The 17,683-nt window shown below is 39.8% G+C and overlaps 1 protein-coding gene across 6 annotated transcripts in view; it reads left to right on the top strand.

Annotated features, from left to right (window-relative positions):
* Nucleotides 1-13,731, top strand: part of LOC128869739 (protein crumbs) — a 96,543-nt gene extending 82,812 nt beyond the window's left edge. For all 6 annotated transcript variants that reach the window (XM_054112354.1, XM_054112348.1, XM_054112356.1 and 3 more), the window contains 9 exons: nt 446-551; nt 618-694; nt 835-1,724; nt 1,805-1,987; nt 5,388-6,378; nt 6,449-7,212; nt 10,209-10,336; nt 10,399-10,815; nt 10,888-13,731. In XM_054112354.1, coding sequence (XP_053968329.1) covers nt 446-551; nt 618-694; nt 835-1,724; nt 1,805-1,987; nt 5,388-6,378; nt 6,449-7,212; nt 10,209-10,336; nt 10,399-10,815; nt 10,888-11,118 — 3,787 coding nt within the window. In that variant the 3' untranslated portion in view covers nt 11,119-13,731. The remainder of the gene's footprint in view (nt 1-445; nt 552-617; nt 695-834; nt 1,725-1,804; nt 1,988-5,387; nt 6,379-6,448; nt 7,213-10,208; nt 10,337-10,398; nt 10,816-10,887) is intronic.
* Nucleotides 13,732-17,683: the final 3,952 nt, after the last annotated feature.

The raw sequence follows: 17,683 nt of genomic DNA, 5'->3' as shown, positions 1-17,683 counted from the left end.
TATCATGCGGGATCTTTCATTCATTGGACACATATTTGATATCACTCCTAGATAGAAAGGAATAAAATCACTACAATATCCGGATCGTTACTGTAAGATTTACGCGGGTTGCACCAAGCAACTCGAGTTATTCGTCTATGATGGATGGAGGTTGGCTTTTGGTTATGGCTTAAGACACTTAGTCATTCTCAAGTCATATGTTACGATATGAACTCGGCTTTTATCCAATCAAATACTGATGAGTCAGTGATCCTACGTTGTTAAGATCGGTGTACTCTATTATTTGTTAAACTAATCTACACCTTCTCTCTACACACTGCAGGCGACTTCGTTCTCTATACTCGAAACATCTTTGCAGAACTTTTATTTCATGTTATAATTTAAGATACCTTTTGTTCTTTGTGGTAAGGTATTTCATTTAAATATTTATTTTTAATACTTCTAGATATGAATGCGTTTGTGTGCCGGGTATTATGGGCAAGAATTGTGAGATCAATATTAATGAATGCGAAACGAATCCGTGTGGAAAGCATGGCACCTGTAATGATGGCGTAAGTTATTGATGGAAAATTTATTTCAAAATAGTTCCTGTATATGCTAATTGTCAACAATTACAGATCGGTACATATACCTGCGAATGCGATCCGGGTTTCGAGGGACGGCATTGCGATGTAAACATCGACGAGTGCGACAGGTAAGTGCCACGTGAAAGAAGCTGGGATGTGTCTACATTTGTTATAGGCCATCAAAAAACTAAAATCATTCGTATTTCAAAAACACCTTTCCTTAACTATAATTTCCTCGATTCATCGTTGTTTTCCTTAAAATCCAAAGGTATCAACCCTGTGGCACACATGGCACCTGTTTCGACGAGATCAACGACTACACTTGCGACTGCGATGCCAATTATGGCGGTAAGAACTGTTCCGTACCCTTGATAGGTTGCTTGAGTGCTCCTTGCCAGAATGGAGGCTACTGCAAACCGTATTTGGTGAATGAAACCGAACATCTATTCAACTGCACCTGTCAACATGGTTTCCAGGGGAACATTTGTGAAAAGACCACAACTATTTCTATGGTTGTGAGCAGTCTGATAACGGTGAAGACCCAACGTGAAGAAGGTTATGATATCAATTTACAGTTCAAAACCACACTACCCAATGGTGTACTCGCTTTTGGCACTTCGATTGGTCACAACGAACCCGTTAGCTATATATTAGAATTGATTAATGGTCGCCTGAATTTACACTCTTCACTGCTCAACAAATGGGAGGGTGTGTTCATCGGTTCCAAATTAAATGATAGTAATTGGCATAAAGTATTTGTGGCTATCAATACTTCGCATTTGGTACTCTCTGCCAACGATGAGCAGGCCATCTTTCCCGTGGGCTCATATGAGACAGCAAATGGTAGTCAACCTTCATTTCCGCTCACCTATTTGGGTGGTACAATACCCAATTTGAAATCTTATTTACGTCATCTGCCTCATCGACCGTCGAGTTTCGTGGGCTGCATGCAAGATATTGTCGTCAATGGCAAGTGGATTTTCCCCGACGAACAAGGCACCGAAAAGGATACAAAGTTAACGAACATACAGGCCGGTTGTCCACGCAGCGAGCAATGTGTACCAAATCCCTGTCATTCGAATGGCGCTTGCACGGATCTGTGGCATACATTCTCGTGTACATGCCAACGTCCGCATTTCGGGCACACCTGTAAATACAGTGAGTTAAATGCAAAGCTTGAGGGAAAATGCTTTAAGTTTTCCATGACATTTAATTATAATTATTTATTTCTCCTTTAGATATAACCGCCGCCACATTTGGTCATGAGAATACCACACATTCTGCTGTTGTTGTGGAAACAAACGATGCTGCTCGTCGCGCCATTCGTTCCATATTAGATATCTCCATGTTTATACGCACACGTGAGCCAACTGGGCAAGTGTTCTATTTGGGCAGTGATCCGAAGAAGCCGAGTGTTAAGAGTAAGTATTTAGATAATCACACCGAATTCGAAAATATAAGTAGAAGAAAAGTTTTCGAATAGGCATGACAGAGCTGCAAGGGACTATGATCTGTTGCCGCACTTCATGACTTTAAGCTAGGTCCACATACAAGTAAGGATTGCCTAACAATAGAGATATACAAGGTGTGGCTATTATGTAACGAGACTGATGCAGATGAACGCATTCGCCAAACGCAAAACCCCAACGAACCCCGCTTTTTAACGAGAATCCTTGCCTTTCCTTTGCAGTACCTCTATATTGGAATAGAGTATAAGTTATAGTATATATCGTATGTTTGGTGTTTCGCCGAGCTCCTCCTCCAGGTTTTAGTAGCATCTTGATGTTGTTCCACAAATGGAGCGACCTCCGAATGGCAGAGGGTTTTTAAGGTACTTTTTCTTGGCAAAAATATACTCGGAAGTTCGCCATTACCTAGCTAGGGTGACCGCTATTAGAAAAAATCTTGCCTTTCGTTTGGTGTTTGAGTGAGCCTTTTTTGAGTGTTTGGCTGAGCTCCTCCTCCTATTTGTGGTGTGCGTCTCGACGTTGTTCCACAAATGGAGGGACCTACAGTTTCAAGCCATCTCCGAACGGCAGATATTTCTATGAGGAGCTTTTTCATGGCAGAAAAACACTCGGAAGTTTGCCATTGCCTGCCGAGGGGCGACCGCTATTAGAAAAATGTTTTTCTTAATTTTGGTGTTTCATCGAGATTCGAACCTACGTTTACTCTGTGAATTTCGAATGTTCATGTTGTTGTTGTAGCAGTATCTTCGCCCTGTCAGTGTAGTGTAATTACCGGTCTTCTTCGTCTAGCTCATCTAACGGTAGGCCCAGGAAACTAGCTGTAATTACACTACACTTACGGGGCGAAGATACTGCTACAACAACAACAACAACAACAACAACAACGAACCTTCATGATCTTGAAAAGACAATTCATGAACTCCTTTTCTACTCAATGCGCCGGCTCATTTGACCTCTATCAAGAGGTTTCTAGCCAAGTACAGCGTTTCAATGCTAAACCATCTGCCTAATTCGCCGCAGCTGTTCCGTGATACTTTTATTTGTTTCCAAAGGCGAAATCTCTATTAAACAAAAACTATATTTCTATATTTCAAACTATGAGATAGAAGTTGAAACTGACGGAATAGGACTTCCAGCACTGTTATAAACGATGGAATGTGTATGCCTCGTGTACGTAAGTGTTGTTATTTAATAGCTACACCTCGTATTTACCAGAATTATTCAGAATGATAGGGGGAATCTATTGAACCATATTTCTCGCCTTTTGTGGCGGCAAATTTATAATATTCTAAACTACTTCCACACCGAGGTCATCTCCATGATCATTTTAAAAACGCAATCATCCGGCCAACAAAATATCAGAAAATTTAGTAAAGGCGATAATTTTAGTAATATAATTACTAAATATGATTTAAATTAAAAAAAAAGCGAATGTCGCCTAACCTTCCTACAAATAAATGTGCACTTTTCAAAAATAACTGCACCAACCTCAATAAAAATTGATTAAAGTTAGGTTATATGAATGTCCAACGCCAGGCAGATGGCTAAGGCTATGCACAAACTGATAGTAAATCAGTTGAGAAGCAAATTGTGAGGTGATTTCATTTCACAATCCTCCATTAAGCGACCGCAGAAAGTACCTGAAGTCAAACTAAACTCATCGCCTAGATTCCCACAGAAGACCCTAAAAACTAATGAAACGGTCGATTCTAAGGGTTTTTCAATAAGAGGTGTTATTCCCGTAAAAGATCAATGGTTTCGTTGCTTGTGTGGCACGTAGCGCCGTCTTGTAGAAAATAAACGTTGTCCAGATCAATACCATCCAATTCCGGCCATAAAAAATCGTTAATCATCTCGCGATAGCGCAATCCATTCACCGTAACTGTTGCTCCAGCTTTCGAAAAAATAAGGTCCAATGACTCCACCAGACCATAAATCGCACCAAACAGTCACACGTTGAGGATAAAGAGGCTTTTCAACAATAACTCTTGGATTTTCTGAGCCCCAGATAGGACAATTTGGCTTGTTGACGAAGCCACCGAGGTGGAAATGGGCCTCATCACTCAAGATGATTTTGCGATGGAGTTCCGTATCATGTTCATGCATTTCAACGGCCCAATCAGCAAATATTCGACGTTGTTCTTGTGTTAACTGGACTTTATAAGCCTTAAGACCCAAATCTTTATGCAAAATACGGTGTAATGACGTTTGTGGAATGCCTAATTCCAAAGAACGACGATGAATGCACAAATCTGGGTTTTCTTCAACATTTCCGGCTATAACAGCAATATTTTCGGCTGTTCTTGAGCGACGTGACCGGGTTTTATTCTTCACTAACTTGTCGCAACAGCTCGAATGTTTTCACCAATTTTTGTATGGCGGTCCGACAAGATACTTCACGATGGCCCAAAAATGTTCGAGTTCGACGAACCGTCTCTGCCAAATATTCACAACTTTTATAGTGAAATTGAATAATTTCAATGCGTTGTTTAAGCATGTATCGTTCCATTTTTATTAATGGCGTAGTTTCTACTTGGCAAATATCAAAAAATTACAGCTTCAAAAGTGGCATCTACCGAAATAGCGGGCTATTCAAAATAACACCTGTTATTGGAAAACCCTTTATTACGCTGAGAAGAATCTTCGACTGCTGTCGTCAATAATTCTTCGGAAATTTGCAAATGAATGTTCTCATCTAGCGTTCGTTAAATTTACTCCGCGGCCCATCAAAGCTTACTCGACCAAAACTAGTACAGTTCTCTTCCTTGGAAATAAAATATTGCGTAGCTCCATTTCTCATACACTTGAAATAAAATATGTAAGACTAATCCGAAATAGTGAAGTGTGAAAATCTTATGCCGAGCATACGATAAAGCTTTATCTAAGTTGTAAGCTTTAACCAGTTTTCCACAAAAGGTAGTATCAGTCGGAACCCAGACTTATTCATCATACAAATTTTGCTAATTTTTTCAATCTATAGTTTGTGTTAGGTTATGTTGGCTGTGCAGACCTGGGATAACGATCGTCAAAGCCTCTTCTAGAATAGTCGCAGATACATAGCGTTGACAAATGCAGTTCCAAATGTTGGCTGTGATATTCTACAGAAATATTATGACAACTTCTTTTGAGCACTCATTAAACCTTCTGCCCACAAACTATATTTATCATGAAAATATGAAAACTTATTGTTTTTTATTTACATTATTTTATATATACATAATTCTTTCCATACTTATGTACATATGCACATACATCCCTCCCTTCACAATTACTTCAATTTGTTAATAAAATTTCAATCGTCTACTCTCTATCTTTTGAGAGCGCTTTAAAATCAAATTTCTCTTTCTTCAAGCTGACATCGGCGAATCCTATGTAGCTGCCGAGCTGCATGGCGGCGAACTGTTGGTCAAAATGCAATTTAATGGCACGCCAGAAGCCTACACAGTTGGCGGCAATAAACTCGACAATGGCTACAATCATCTCATCGAAGTGGTGCGCAATCAGACGCTCGTCCAGGTCAAGCTCAATGGCACTGAATACTTCCGTAAAACACTCTCCTCCACGGGTTTGCTCGATGCACAGGTGCTCTATCTCGGTGGGCCACCAGTTGGCGAGCAAACTCAAGCGCCAACAACAACTGGCACAGATACGGCGCTGGTAACGCCTGAGGAGAATACACCAACCAATGAAATTGATGAAAAGGACTATTTTAAAGGTATCATACAGGATGTGAAAGTAAGCAATGGCTCGCATACTATGATCGTAGAGCTATATCCATTGAATGAAGATGACTTACTGCTGCCGCCACCCTTCGGTGTAGTCACTATCGATCGCACTTCGGTGCTGAAAGGTGAGGTTACTGACGATTTGTGTCGCAAGAATCCCTGTAAACACAATGCCGATTGTCGCAATACATGGAATGATTATGTGTGTACTTGTCCGAATGGTTATAAGGGAAAGAATTGTCAAGAGATCGAGTTTTGTCAGTTAGTCACTTGTCCAGGCAACAGTAAATGTCAGAACCTTGACGATGGCTATGAATGTTTGACGAACATCACTTTCAAAGGCAACGAGAAGAACCCACTGGCATTCACTTACTTCGTAGAGCAACCGCCGGAGGAGCCGAAAATGTTGGTGAAACCGGTAATTGAGATTGCATACCGAACACGCGCGGGTGGCACATTATTCTACATAGAGAATGGTGAGAGCTTCTTTGAAATTGGTGTGAATCAAGGACAAGTTACGGTCACTTGGCGACTGAGTCAAGAGCCATTCGGCGACACCAAGCGCTTCACCAAGGATACATCTGATCCCAGCTATATGGAGATGATGAATGAGCCAGGGTAAGCTTTAAATCTTTTACTGTATTAACATACCCTGTTTCACTTCCTAATTTCTCTGTACTCTCAACAGCTGGAACCGCATATATTTACGCGCACAAAGTGGTAAACTTGAGGGCGGCTGGAAGGGTTGGGAGAGTATGGTAGATCCTTCGCCGGCCTTCTCTGCTGACATTGATCAACTTGCCTTCCAAGAGCTACTCTCAAGCGATACACCAGTCTACCTCGGCGGCATGCCCACTGATAGCCGGCAGGCGCGTGGCAGCAGCTCAGCACAGCAGGGCTCACAGTTCAAGGGTTGTTTGGGTGAGGCGCGCGTTGGCGACCTATTGTTGCCATATTTCTCCAATGCTGAAATGTATCCGCACACTGAGAACGTATCCGTGCAGCCACAGTCACAATTCCGACTCAACTCAACCAAACCGGATGAGGGTTGTGTGCTCTGCTTCAATACGGACTGTAAGAATGGTGGCTATTGTAGTTCACCATCAGAGCAGTACGCCTGCAAGTGTCTAGCTGGCTATGAGGGGGACGATTGCTCGATTGATATTGATGAATGTTTGGGGGCAACTTGTAAAAATAATGCCACTTGTATTGATAAGGTGGCAGACTTCCAGTGTCGCTGCTTGCCGGGCTATGATGGACGCTTCTGTGAGCACAACATTGACGAGTGTGCCTCGCAGCCATGTCATAATGGTGGCACTTGCACGGATCTAATTGCGGCCTTCCACTGTGACTGTACAGAGGACTATGCGGGCGTACAGTGTGATTTGTTGAAACAGGTGACCTGTGAGAATTTACCATGCCGCAATGGATCGACGTGCGAGGATGGATTGAGTAAGTATTTCAGGAGGTGTATAGCTAAGTTTCAAATTTAAATATTTGTTATTAGACTACTTTTTCAAAGTTATCTCTTTTTCAAAACTGCAGCTTCTAAAACTAGAAATGTTTTTAAAATTATTTAAATTGATAATTTTTAGGAACAAATTTTAAGTCGTAAAACTTTAAAGAAAAATACTCAATATATATTGGGAGGTTGAATTAGTTTTAAAGGTGACACACAGATGGCGCTATTTATCACTTTATCGCGTTGGCAATACTGAATATATATTCATGACAAAGCCTCATCCCTAGGCTTTGTTTATCAGTATCTGTCATTTCGCTGAAGTATAAACAACGCAGTGTTTTCGTGCTCCGAGTATGTCAACTTTCGTGCCGTCGAAACGCAATTTGCGGGAAGCTTTGCTTTTCTGCTTCAATTTGAAAAAAAAATACAGCCCAAGCCCGTGAATTGCTGCAGGAGGCCTACCCAGACCATACTCCGTCGATTTCAACATGTGAGTACTGGTTTCGACGATTCAAAAGTGGTGATTTTCACACCGAAGACAAGGAGCGTCTTGGCCAGCCTAAAAAGTTCGAGGACGCGGAATTGGGGGAATTGGTAAACGAGGACTCGTGCCAAACCCAAGAAGAGCTTGCTGAATCATTGGGCGTTGATAAATCAACCATTTGCAAGCGTCTAAAAGCGATGGGAATGATCCAAAAGCAAGGACATTGGGTCCCGTACGAGTTGAAGCTGCGCGACGTCGAACGGCGATTTTTTACGTGCGAATTGCTGATCGAGCCACAAAATCGGAAAGGTTTTTTGCATCGGGTGGTGACTGGCGGCGAAAAATGAATCCACTACGATAACCCGAAACGCAAAAAATCATGGGGTTTGCCCGGCCACGCATCAACGTCGACGGCCAAGCAGAATATTCACGGCAAGAAAATCATGCTCTGCATTTGGTGGGATCAGGTCGGCGTCGTATATTTTGAGCTGCTCCAACCGGGCGAAACAATCACGGGGGATCGTTACCGACTGCAATTGATGCGTTTAAGTCGGGCATTGAAAGAAAAACGGCCGGAAACGGTAAAAAGGCACGACAAGGTTATTTTGCAACATGACAACGCTCGGCCGCATGTTGCTCAACCTGTAAAAAAATACCTTGGAACGCTTGGCTGGGAAGTGTTACCCCACCCGCCGTATAGTCCAGACATAGCTCCCTCCGATTATCATTTGCTCCGGCATATGAGTCTCGATTTGGCGGACCAGCGGTTCTCCTCGTACGAGGCTACCAAAATATGGGTTGAGTCATGGATAGCCAAGCAGCGGCCAGAATTTTGGAGAAACGGCATCCGGAAATTGCCCGAAAGATGGGCGAAAGTTGTAGCTAGCGATGGCCAATACTTCAAATAAAATATTTTGTATCGTTTTTTTACAATAAAGCCCCAAATCTTCGAAAAAAAACCTTTAAAACTAATTCAACCTCCAATATTTTACTAACTAAATAACCCCACGTGGTTTCGAAACTAAAGTTCCTTATATTAAGAATTTCGGAATGGTAATTGTGATTGAAATTTTTAATAAATTAATTGAAAAAAATTTAAAATCCAAAGTTTCGTAAAGCAGAATAATGAAATAACTCTCCAGTTGTTTCTAAATCAAATATCAAAAGATTTAAATTCGAATTTTTAAAAAGTGAAATGCTGGCGGCCGCCGTAGCCGAATGGGTTGGTGCGTTATTACCATTCGGAATTCACAGAGAGAACGTCGGTTCGAATCTCGGTGAAAGCAAAATTAATAAAAACATTTTTCTAATAGCGATCGCCCCTCGGCAGGCAATGGCAAACCTCCGAGTGTATTTCTGCCATGAAAAAGCTCCTCATAAAAATATCTGCCGTTCGGAGTCGGCTTGAAACTATAGGTCCCTCCATTTGTGGAACAAAATCAAGACGCACACCACAAATAGGAGGAGGAGCTCGGCCAAGCACCTAACAGAAGTGTACGCGCCAATTATTTATTTTTTTTATTTTTAAATGCTCAATACAGGAGTGGTTTTCTATAATCTTTATCTGTATATTAGTACAGCTCTTCATTATTTTTTAAATATGAAACAAATGTGTACTGAGCTGTAAAGTGTGATGAGGCAACTCATTGCCATTTACAAGTCCGTCTGCCTATGAGAAGGAACGCCTAATCTTCAAAACAACAAAAACTTTTGAAAATGTTTCATGTCTTTCATTTTTTACTTGCCAATTCTAAGCGTAGTGCATTTTGAAACTTAATTTTACTTACCTTAACTTAACCTAACATAGCTTAACTTAACTTAATATAACTTTACTTAATGAAAATTATATTAACTCAACTTTATTTTATTTGCAATAACTTTACCTAACTTAAATTAGCTTAACTTAACTTAACTTAACTTAACTTAACTTAACTTAACTTAACTTAACTTAACTTGACCTAACTTGAATCAATTTAACTTTAACTGCCAAATTTTTTTCTGAAACCTTGAGCAAAATCTGTATATTAGTTCAGCTCTTAATTTTTTAATTTTTTTCTAAGTTCAAATGTGTACCGAAGTGCTTTGTGTGAAGAGGAATTCATTGCCATTTACCAGTCCATCTGTCTATAAAAACGCCTAACGAAGAAAAACAAAACAACAAACACTTTTGAAAATACTTAATGATATTTTACTTACATGTGCAAAAGATAACGCATTTTGCAACTAACTTTACCTAAATTAACTTAACTTAACCGAACTTAACCCAAATCAACTTAACTTGGCTTAATTTAACTCAACATAATTTAAATTAGCTTAACTTAAACCACTTTAAGTTAACTTAACACAGCTTAAATTAACTTTACTTAACTTTTGGTAGGTTAACTAAGATTTCACTTTCCTTTACTGTACTTTAATTTCGTTAACTTTGCTATTGTTTGTTTGTTTGTAAAATTTCTACGAAACCTAAATTGTTATCTTCTTCAATTTCCTCACCTCAAAAAGATGTCAACACCAGCAACAATTTCACCTGCCTTTGTATGGCCGGTTTCGAAGGTCCCTATTGTGATGTGCCCTTCTGTGAGACGACACCATGTCAAAATGGCGGTCTTTGCATTCTATCGGATCCATTCGTAAGTTAATCTTTTCCTCTTTCGCAGCCTAAATTTTTTATCAAACCTCTTACTTTCCACAGACCCCACTGTGTCAGTGCAGTCTAGGCTACACCGGCCGCTTTTGTGAGATGGACATCAATGAGTGTGATCCTAATCCCTGCCTCAACAATGGCGAATGTCACGATCTGATCGGTAGTTATCAATGCAACTGCACCAATACCGGCTTCGAGGGCAATAACTGCGACATCGATATCGATGAGTGCGCATCGGGTATTGAGTATTGTGGCGGTTTGGGACGTTGTATCAATTTACTAGGCTCATTCAAGTGCATCTGTCAGGACAACTTCTGTGGCGTCTACTGCAACTTAACCGATCCGTGCAAGAACGGGCGATCACCGTGCATGAATGGCGGCACTTGTGAGGAGGCATGCGGCGATGAGGTGGACTACTCATGCAATTGCACGGCCGGTTATGAGGGCAAGGACTGTGCCCTAGTGGTGAGTAGAAGAGAGAGAAGAAAAAACCTATAAAAAAGCATTCAATGAAAAAACACGAATTTATTTTCACAGATGGCCGCCAAGGATGAGGGTCCCTCCACCGCCGACATTGCCATCATTGTGATACCTGTGGTAGTGGTGCTATTGCTCATTGGTGCTGCGCTGCTGGGCACCTTCTTGGTAATGGCACGCAATAAGCGTGCGACGCGCGGCACCTACAGTCCCAGCGCGCAAGAATACTGCAATCCGCGACTGGAGATGGATAATGTGCTAAAACCGCCGCCAGAGGAGAGGCTTATTTAGTCGCAGTAACCGATCGACTATGCGAATGTGAATAAGTGAAGCAAGATATTTTGCTACATTTTTAACTAGTTAATGTTGACTTGACACGAACGAGAACAAAAAATGAAAAATAAGGGAAAAAACACAGTTTTCTTGTTATGGACTTAAATGTCTTTATCCGCCCATTAATTGTAGTTATAGTCAATAGTTAAGTGTGTAAGTTAAGCATTCTGAAATGGGGCTCATGAAGAAAGTGTAGATGGAAATTCGCGCTTACGATTTTTTCAACTACGCGCGCGAGTTTTAAAAATAAAACTCGCGAAATAAAAAAATAAAACTCGCGAATCGAAAAACATTTAACTCTTGGGCGTATTGAGAATATATTGTACTTTCTCATAAAAAACCACTAAGAAACTCTTAAGAAGTAGTCCAAAATAAAAATATGTCTTATAAAGAATAATTCAAAATTACAAGAAACAGCCAGTTTTGTGAAACACAAGCGAATACTTAGAATTTTTGTAATAATTAGGAAACGGCGAACTTTAGTTATTAGGTTTAAATGGAACAGCATTACATATTTATATAAATATGTAGGAAGTGAAGTATGTTATACTCAACGATGTACGTACACACTTATGTGCTCAGTTTAAGCTCAGCATAGGTATTTAACTACAGTGAAACCTTGATATAACTATGAAAAATTCTTTATAAATTTACACACCGTTTGCTTTTTGCCTTAAAAGGGTCTGGTTGTTTAGAAGTTTTTCAATCGCTAAAGCTCTATATATTATATATAAAGAAAAAATTTTAAGCATGAAAGTGGCATTGAAATGTTGATTCTAAAATCTTTATTTATTAAATTGATAATAAATTTTAAGCAAACTCTAATATCCCATTGTCAAACCCTAAAATTCCCAAAAATAGCTAAATGGTCACTCAATGGCCTCTAATTAACTAATCCGTACCACAAATACCACAACTTATTTTTCAGAACACTGCTTTAACTGTACTTTGAAATCGCTAATAGATTTGTTACTGGAGAATGTAATTTCTTCAATGCATTAATCAAAGATTTTATTTATGTTCAATTATCAAAAATGTGAAGACGACATGGGAAAATGTTTCCAAAACTAATACGAGGGGTGCCTTTTATATGTCGGGATTAGAGAACAAAAACAAATTTTAATCATCGAAAATCACTATTGTTTTTCAAAATATTTTCCATGAAGATGTATACACTTTTGCATGCGTTTGAACCAATTGTCGAAGCACTTTTGCCACTCTGAATGAGGTACCTCCAAAACATCCATTCTGAATTCAGGTGTCGAAAAACGTAGACCTCTCAGTTTGTTTTTACGTACGGGAATAAAAAGAAGTCATTCGGTGCCAAGTCTGGACTATACGGTGGATGACCCATTAATTCGATCTCTTTGGTGCTCAAAAATGCAGTTGTTTGAGCCGATGTGTGAGCGCTCGCATTGTCCTGGTGAAGAGTGATTCGTCTTTGGCGATTGGTTTTCCTAATTTCTTGGAAGACAAAAGGCAAACAAATGGTTGTGTACCACTCAGAATTTACTGTTCTGCGTTGTTCTAGTGGTACGGTTGCGACATGTCCAGTTTTTCCGAAAAAACAGGCGACCATTTGCTTGGAAGTGCTTCGTGCGCGAACATCTTTTGTTGGATTTGGCTCATCTTGAAACACCCATACAGTCGACTGCTGTTTACTTTCGGGCTCATACGCGTAAATCCATGATTCATCACCTGTCACGATGTCAAAGACGTGTTTCGAAGCCCCGCGATCGTATTTTTTGAGCATTTCCTTCGACCAATCGACATGAGCTTTTTTTTGAGCGAATGACAAATTGAGTGGGATCCACCGCGAACAAATTTGTTTGACAGTCAAATGTTTATGCAATATTGAATGTGTGCTGGTCCCACTAATGCCTAAGATTGTCTCAATCTCACGATAGGTCACATGACGATCTTGCAATATCAGTTCGCGCACAGCATCAATGGTTTTCGGAACAACAACTGATTTTGGACGACCTTCACGAAATTCCTCTTGGAGTGAACTACGACCACGATTGAATTCATCATACCATCGATAATCCACGTCGAAAGTTGTAAAAAATAGTCGCACGAAAATGTTCACGATTTAATTCCATTTTTGGACCGAGATGAATCTTTTAAGTTACTGTAAACAACACAAATAGCGGTGGTATTTCAAAACTTTCTGAGTACGTAAAAGCAAAAGAATGTTAAACTTTGTGATACAGATGTCAGTTGCCAGATTGCAAAACCAGGGTTGCCAAATCCCGACATATAAAAGGCACCCCTCGTACATATCTAAAGTCTTCCTCTTCTCCTTCTTCTTCTTGATTGGCACGATAAGCGCTTTAGCGAGTTTAATAAAGCACAGCAGTAGTTTCTTTCTCATGCTACACGGCGCCAGTGGGACACACCAAATGAAGCCAAGTGCTTATCCACTTGATCTTTCCAACGCAGAGGAGGTCTACCTACCTCTTCCTCTGCTACCACCAGCTGGTACTGCATCAAATACTTTCAGAGCCGGAACGTTTGTATCCATTCGGACGACATGACCCAGGCAACGAAGCCGCTGGATCCTTATTCGCTGCGCTATGTCTATGTCGCCCTAAAGTTCATACAGTTCGTGCAAAGTTCTAAAAATCTTCAGCAGCATCTTTCTCTCAAACACTCCAAAGGGCGCTTCATCGGATATTGTTCGTCCAAGCTTCTGCGCCAAACATTAGGGCGTGCATGATGTGAGCCTTATACAGTGTTAGTTGTGTGCGTCGAGAGAAGACTTTACTATTCAATTGCCTACTTAGTCCAAAGTAGCACTTGTTGGCAAGAGAGATTCTACGTTGGATGTCAAGGCTGGCATTGTTGTCGGAGTTAATGCTGGTTCCTAAATACACGAAATCTTTTACAATCTCGAAATTATAACTGTCAACAATGACGTGGGTGCCGATACGCGAGTGCGCCGACTGTTTGTTTGATGACGTATCGAATGTACAGCTAGAAAAGTAAATTTCTTATATTTAAATTTGCTTGCACCCTTCATGAAAAACGGCCTCAAAATCCAAAAGCAAAATAAGAATTCTTTAACTATTCAATTTTGTAACACCAAAACCAAGCAGATACTTGGTTAATTCTTGATTGAAGATTCTTGTTCGCACGCTTCATGAAAAGTGGCCACAAAATCCAAAAACAAAAAAAAATGCCTTTGGCTCTTCAGTTTTGTCAGCCCTTCAGCATGTCTGAGTTAATTATGAATGATTTACCCGATAGCCTCCACATAACGTATTCTGAACTGTTTTACTTTTAGAGCCGCTTTGGAGTAGAAATTTGCATAGCAAATTATGAATGGGCACGAACAAAAATATAGTATGAATTTTTTTTCGATTTTTGCGTTACATAAATAGAATCAAACTACCAATATGACAAAGTATTTGTTAATCTCCTTTCAAATTCGTTATGTCAAGGCTTCACTGTACATAATATTTTGCATTACATGTAAGTTGTATGATTTATAGTTATATAGTTGTAAGGTTTAAAACCTCAGTATTGTGTTTTAAAGGCAAGCGAGCAAACAATTTATAAAGGAGCAAAATATACAAAAAAATTGTGAAAAGATTTAAAAAAAAAATTGTTAATCATATTCGAATAAATATCAATATACAAGCAAATCCATTGACCTGGACTTCCAAAATACCCCAGACATATATACAAATATGTGTATATACAAACTCTACAAACTCACTGTTTAATATTGACACACGAACACAAGAAAAGTGCACTTAGTTAAAAAAAATAAATCAAATTTTACTTCTTTATATAATAAATTTAAGCGCGTTGTGTAAGGAAATGTTTGTCACTAAATAATAAAACAAAAAACCAAAATTTTTTCTATACAATTGTATGTAGTAGGTACTATGAGCTTTCCAAACCTGTGTGGCCTTATTTTGAATAATAATAATTCCGATACGTTTCTATTTCAATTTTCATATTAAAAGTAAACGTTATTTAGATTTTTTATGAATAAATATACATACATATATTTACAGATTATGCTATTCTATACACACATACATACATACATATATTAATATACATTCATAAATACAAGTGTACGTTAACTTAGGAGACTGTATTATATTAAATCGACTAATTTATATTTAATAATAATAAAGACCTTTGAAAAAGAAAACACAATTATTTTAATTACTTAATTATAAATAAAAATTTTATAAACACAAATGGTTAAATTTACAGGAGATAACTGTAGATAAGTTCAAAGCCAAACCGTCAATAATATAAAAGATTATTCGTAGCTATCTAAGCAATCGCGTGCTCTTATACGAAACGCGAGAAGGGTGTAAGACTAAACAAATAACAGCAAGTGCGGCGCAAGGATCAATACTCGGACCTGAACTCTGGAATAAGCAACGATGAACTCGTTCGAATAGAGATGCCTGAGAATGTGCATTTAGTGGGATACGCAGATGACATTGCAGCTGTAATAATCGCCGGAAACACTGACGAAGCCAAAAGAAAGTCAAATCAGGTGATGATCCGAGTTCAGACATGGTTAGAAAGCCATGAATTAAAGCTGGCCACAGAAAAATCAGAGCTAATCCTTCTAACGAACAGACGTATCCCATTAGAAGTAGACATACAAGTACGAGGGGGCCTTTTATATTTCGGGATTTGGCAACCCTGGTGTTGCAATCTGGCAACTGATAGCTGTATTGCAAAGTTTGGCATGTTTTGGCTTTTACGTACTCAGAACGTTTTGAAATACCAGCGCTATTTGTGTTGTTTACAGTAACTTAAAAGATTCATCTCGGTCCAAAAATGGAATTAAATCGTGAACATTTTCGTGCGATTATTTTTTACAACTTTCGACGTGGATTAACTCAGCAACATTGCATGGATGAACTTAGTTCATTTTTTGGCGATGAAGCTCCATCAAGGACCAATGCTTATCGATGGTATAGTGAATTCAATCGTGGTCGTAGTTCACTCCAAGACGAATTTCGTGAAGGTCGCCCAAAGTCAGTTGTTGTTCCGAAAACCATTGATGCTGTGCGCGAACTGATATTGCAAGATCGTCATGTGACCTATCGTGAGATTGAGACTATCTTAGGCATTAGTGGGACCAGCATACATTCAATATTGCATAAACATTTGATTGTCAAAAAAATTTGTTCGCGTTGGATCCCTCACAATTTGTCAATTGCTCAAAAAAAGGCTCGTGTCGATTGGTCGAAGGAAATGCTCAAAAAATACGATCGCGGGGCTTCGAAACACGTCTATGACATCGTGACAGGTGATAAATCATGGATTTACGTGTATTAGCTCGAAAGTAAACAGCAGTTGACTGTATGGGTGTTTCAAGATGAGCCAAATCCAACAAAAGTTGTTCGCGCACGAAGCACTTCCAAGCAAATGGTCGCCTGCTTTTTCGGAAAAACTGGACATGTCGCAACCGTACCACTAGAACAACGCAGAACAGTAAATTCTGAGTGGTACACAACCATTTGTTTGCCAGTTGTCTTCCAAGAAATTAGGAAAACCAATCGCCAAAGACGAATCACTCTTCACCAGGACAATGCGAGCTCTCTAACATCGGCTCAAACAACGGCATTTTTGAGCATCCAAAACATCGAATTAATGGGTCATCCGCCGTATAGTCCTGACTTGGCACCGAATGACTTCTTTTTATTCCCGTACGTAAAAAACAAACTGAGAGGTCAACGTTTTTCGACACCTAAAGAAGCGGTTGCGGCATTCAGAATGCATGTTTTGGAGGTACCTCATTCAGAGTGGCAAAAGTGCTTCGACAATTGGTTCAAACGCATGCAAAAGTGTATAGATCTTCATGGAGAATATTTTGAAAAACAATAAAGTGATTTTCGATGATTAAAATTTGTTTTTGTTCTCTAATCCCGACGTATAAAAGGCACCCCTCGTACTCGATGCCACTCTATCGACAAAAAGAGTGTTCAAGTACCTAGGAGTGCAATTAGACACAGGGCTAACTTACTGGGCGCATGTAAACCATGCTGCCACAAGAGCTGCCAAAGTAAGCGTCATGTTAAGTAAGCTCATGGCAAACCTTGGAGGTCCAACGCAGAACAAGCGAAAACTTTTAATGGACGCGACGAACTCGATTCTCTTATACGGATGAGAAATATGGGCAGATTCGCTAAGGGTGCAATGCTGGCGGAAAACTATGCAATCTGTGCAACGCACCTGCGCTCTCAGAGTGGCTTCGTCATACAGAACAGTGTCTGAAGCAGCGGTGTTAGTTATCAGCGGAGCCATCCCTATAGATATTCTAGCACAAGAGCGCAAACGGAGATGGGAGGCAAAAAACACAGGAATCCCCGTATTACACTTCTTCGATATTAGAGTTCAAACGCTCACACTTTGGTAGGCAAGATGGAACTCTGACCGGTATGGTAGATGGGCAGCGAGACTAATACCCGATCTAAAAAAGTGGGTAGAAAGAAAGCATTACCTCAATAACCTCAATTACCTCACACAGTTTTTGTCCGGA

The sequence above is a fragment of the Anastrepha ludens genome, chromosome 2 (genome assembly GCF_028408465.1).
Source record: "Anastrepha ludens isolate Willacy chromosome 2, idAnaLude1.1, whole genome shotgun sequence".
Lineage (NCBI taxonomy): Eukaryota > Metazoa > Arthropoda > Insecta > Diptera > Tephritidae > Anastrepha > Anastrepha ludens.
This window is presented reverse-complemented; position numbering and strand designations above follow the sequence as displayed.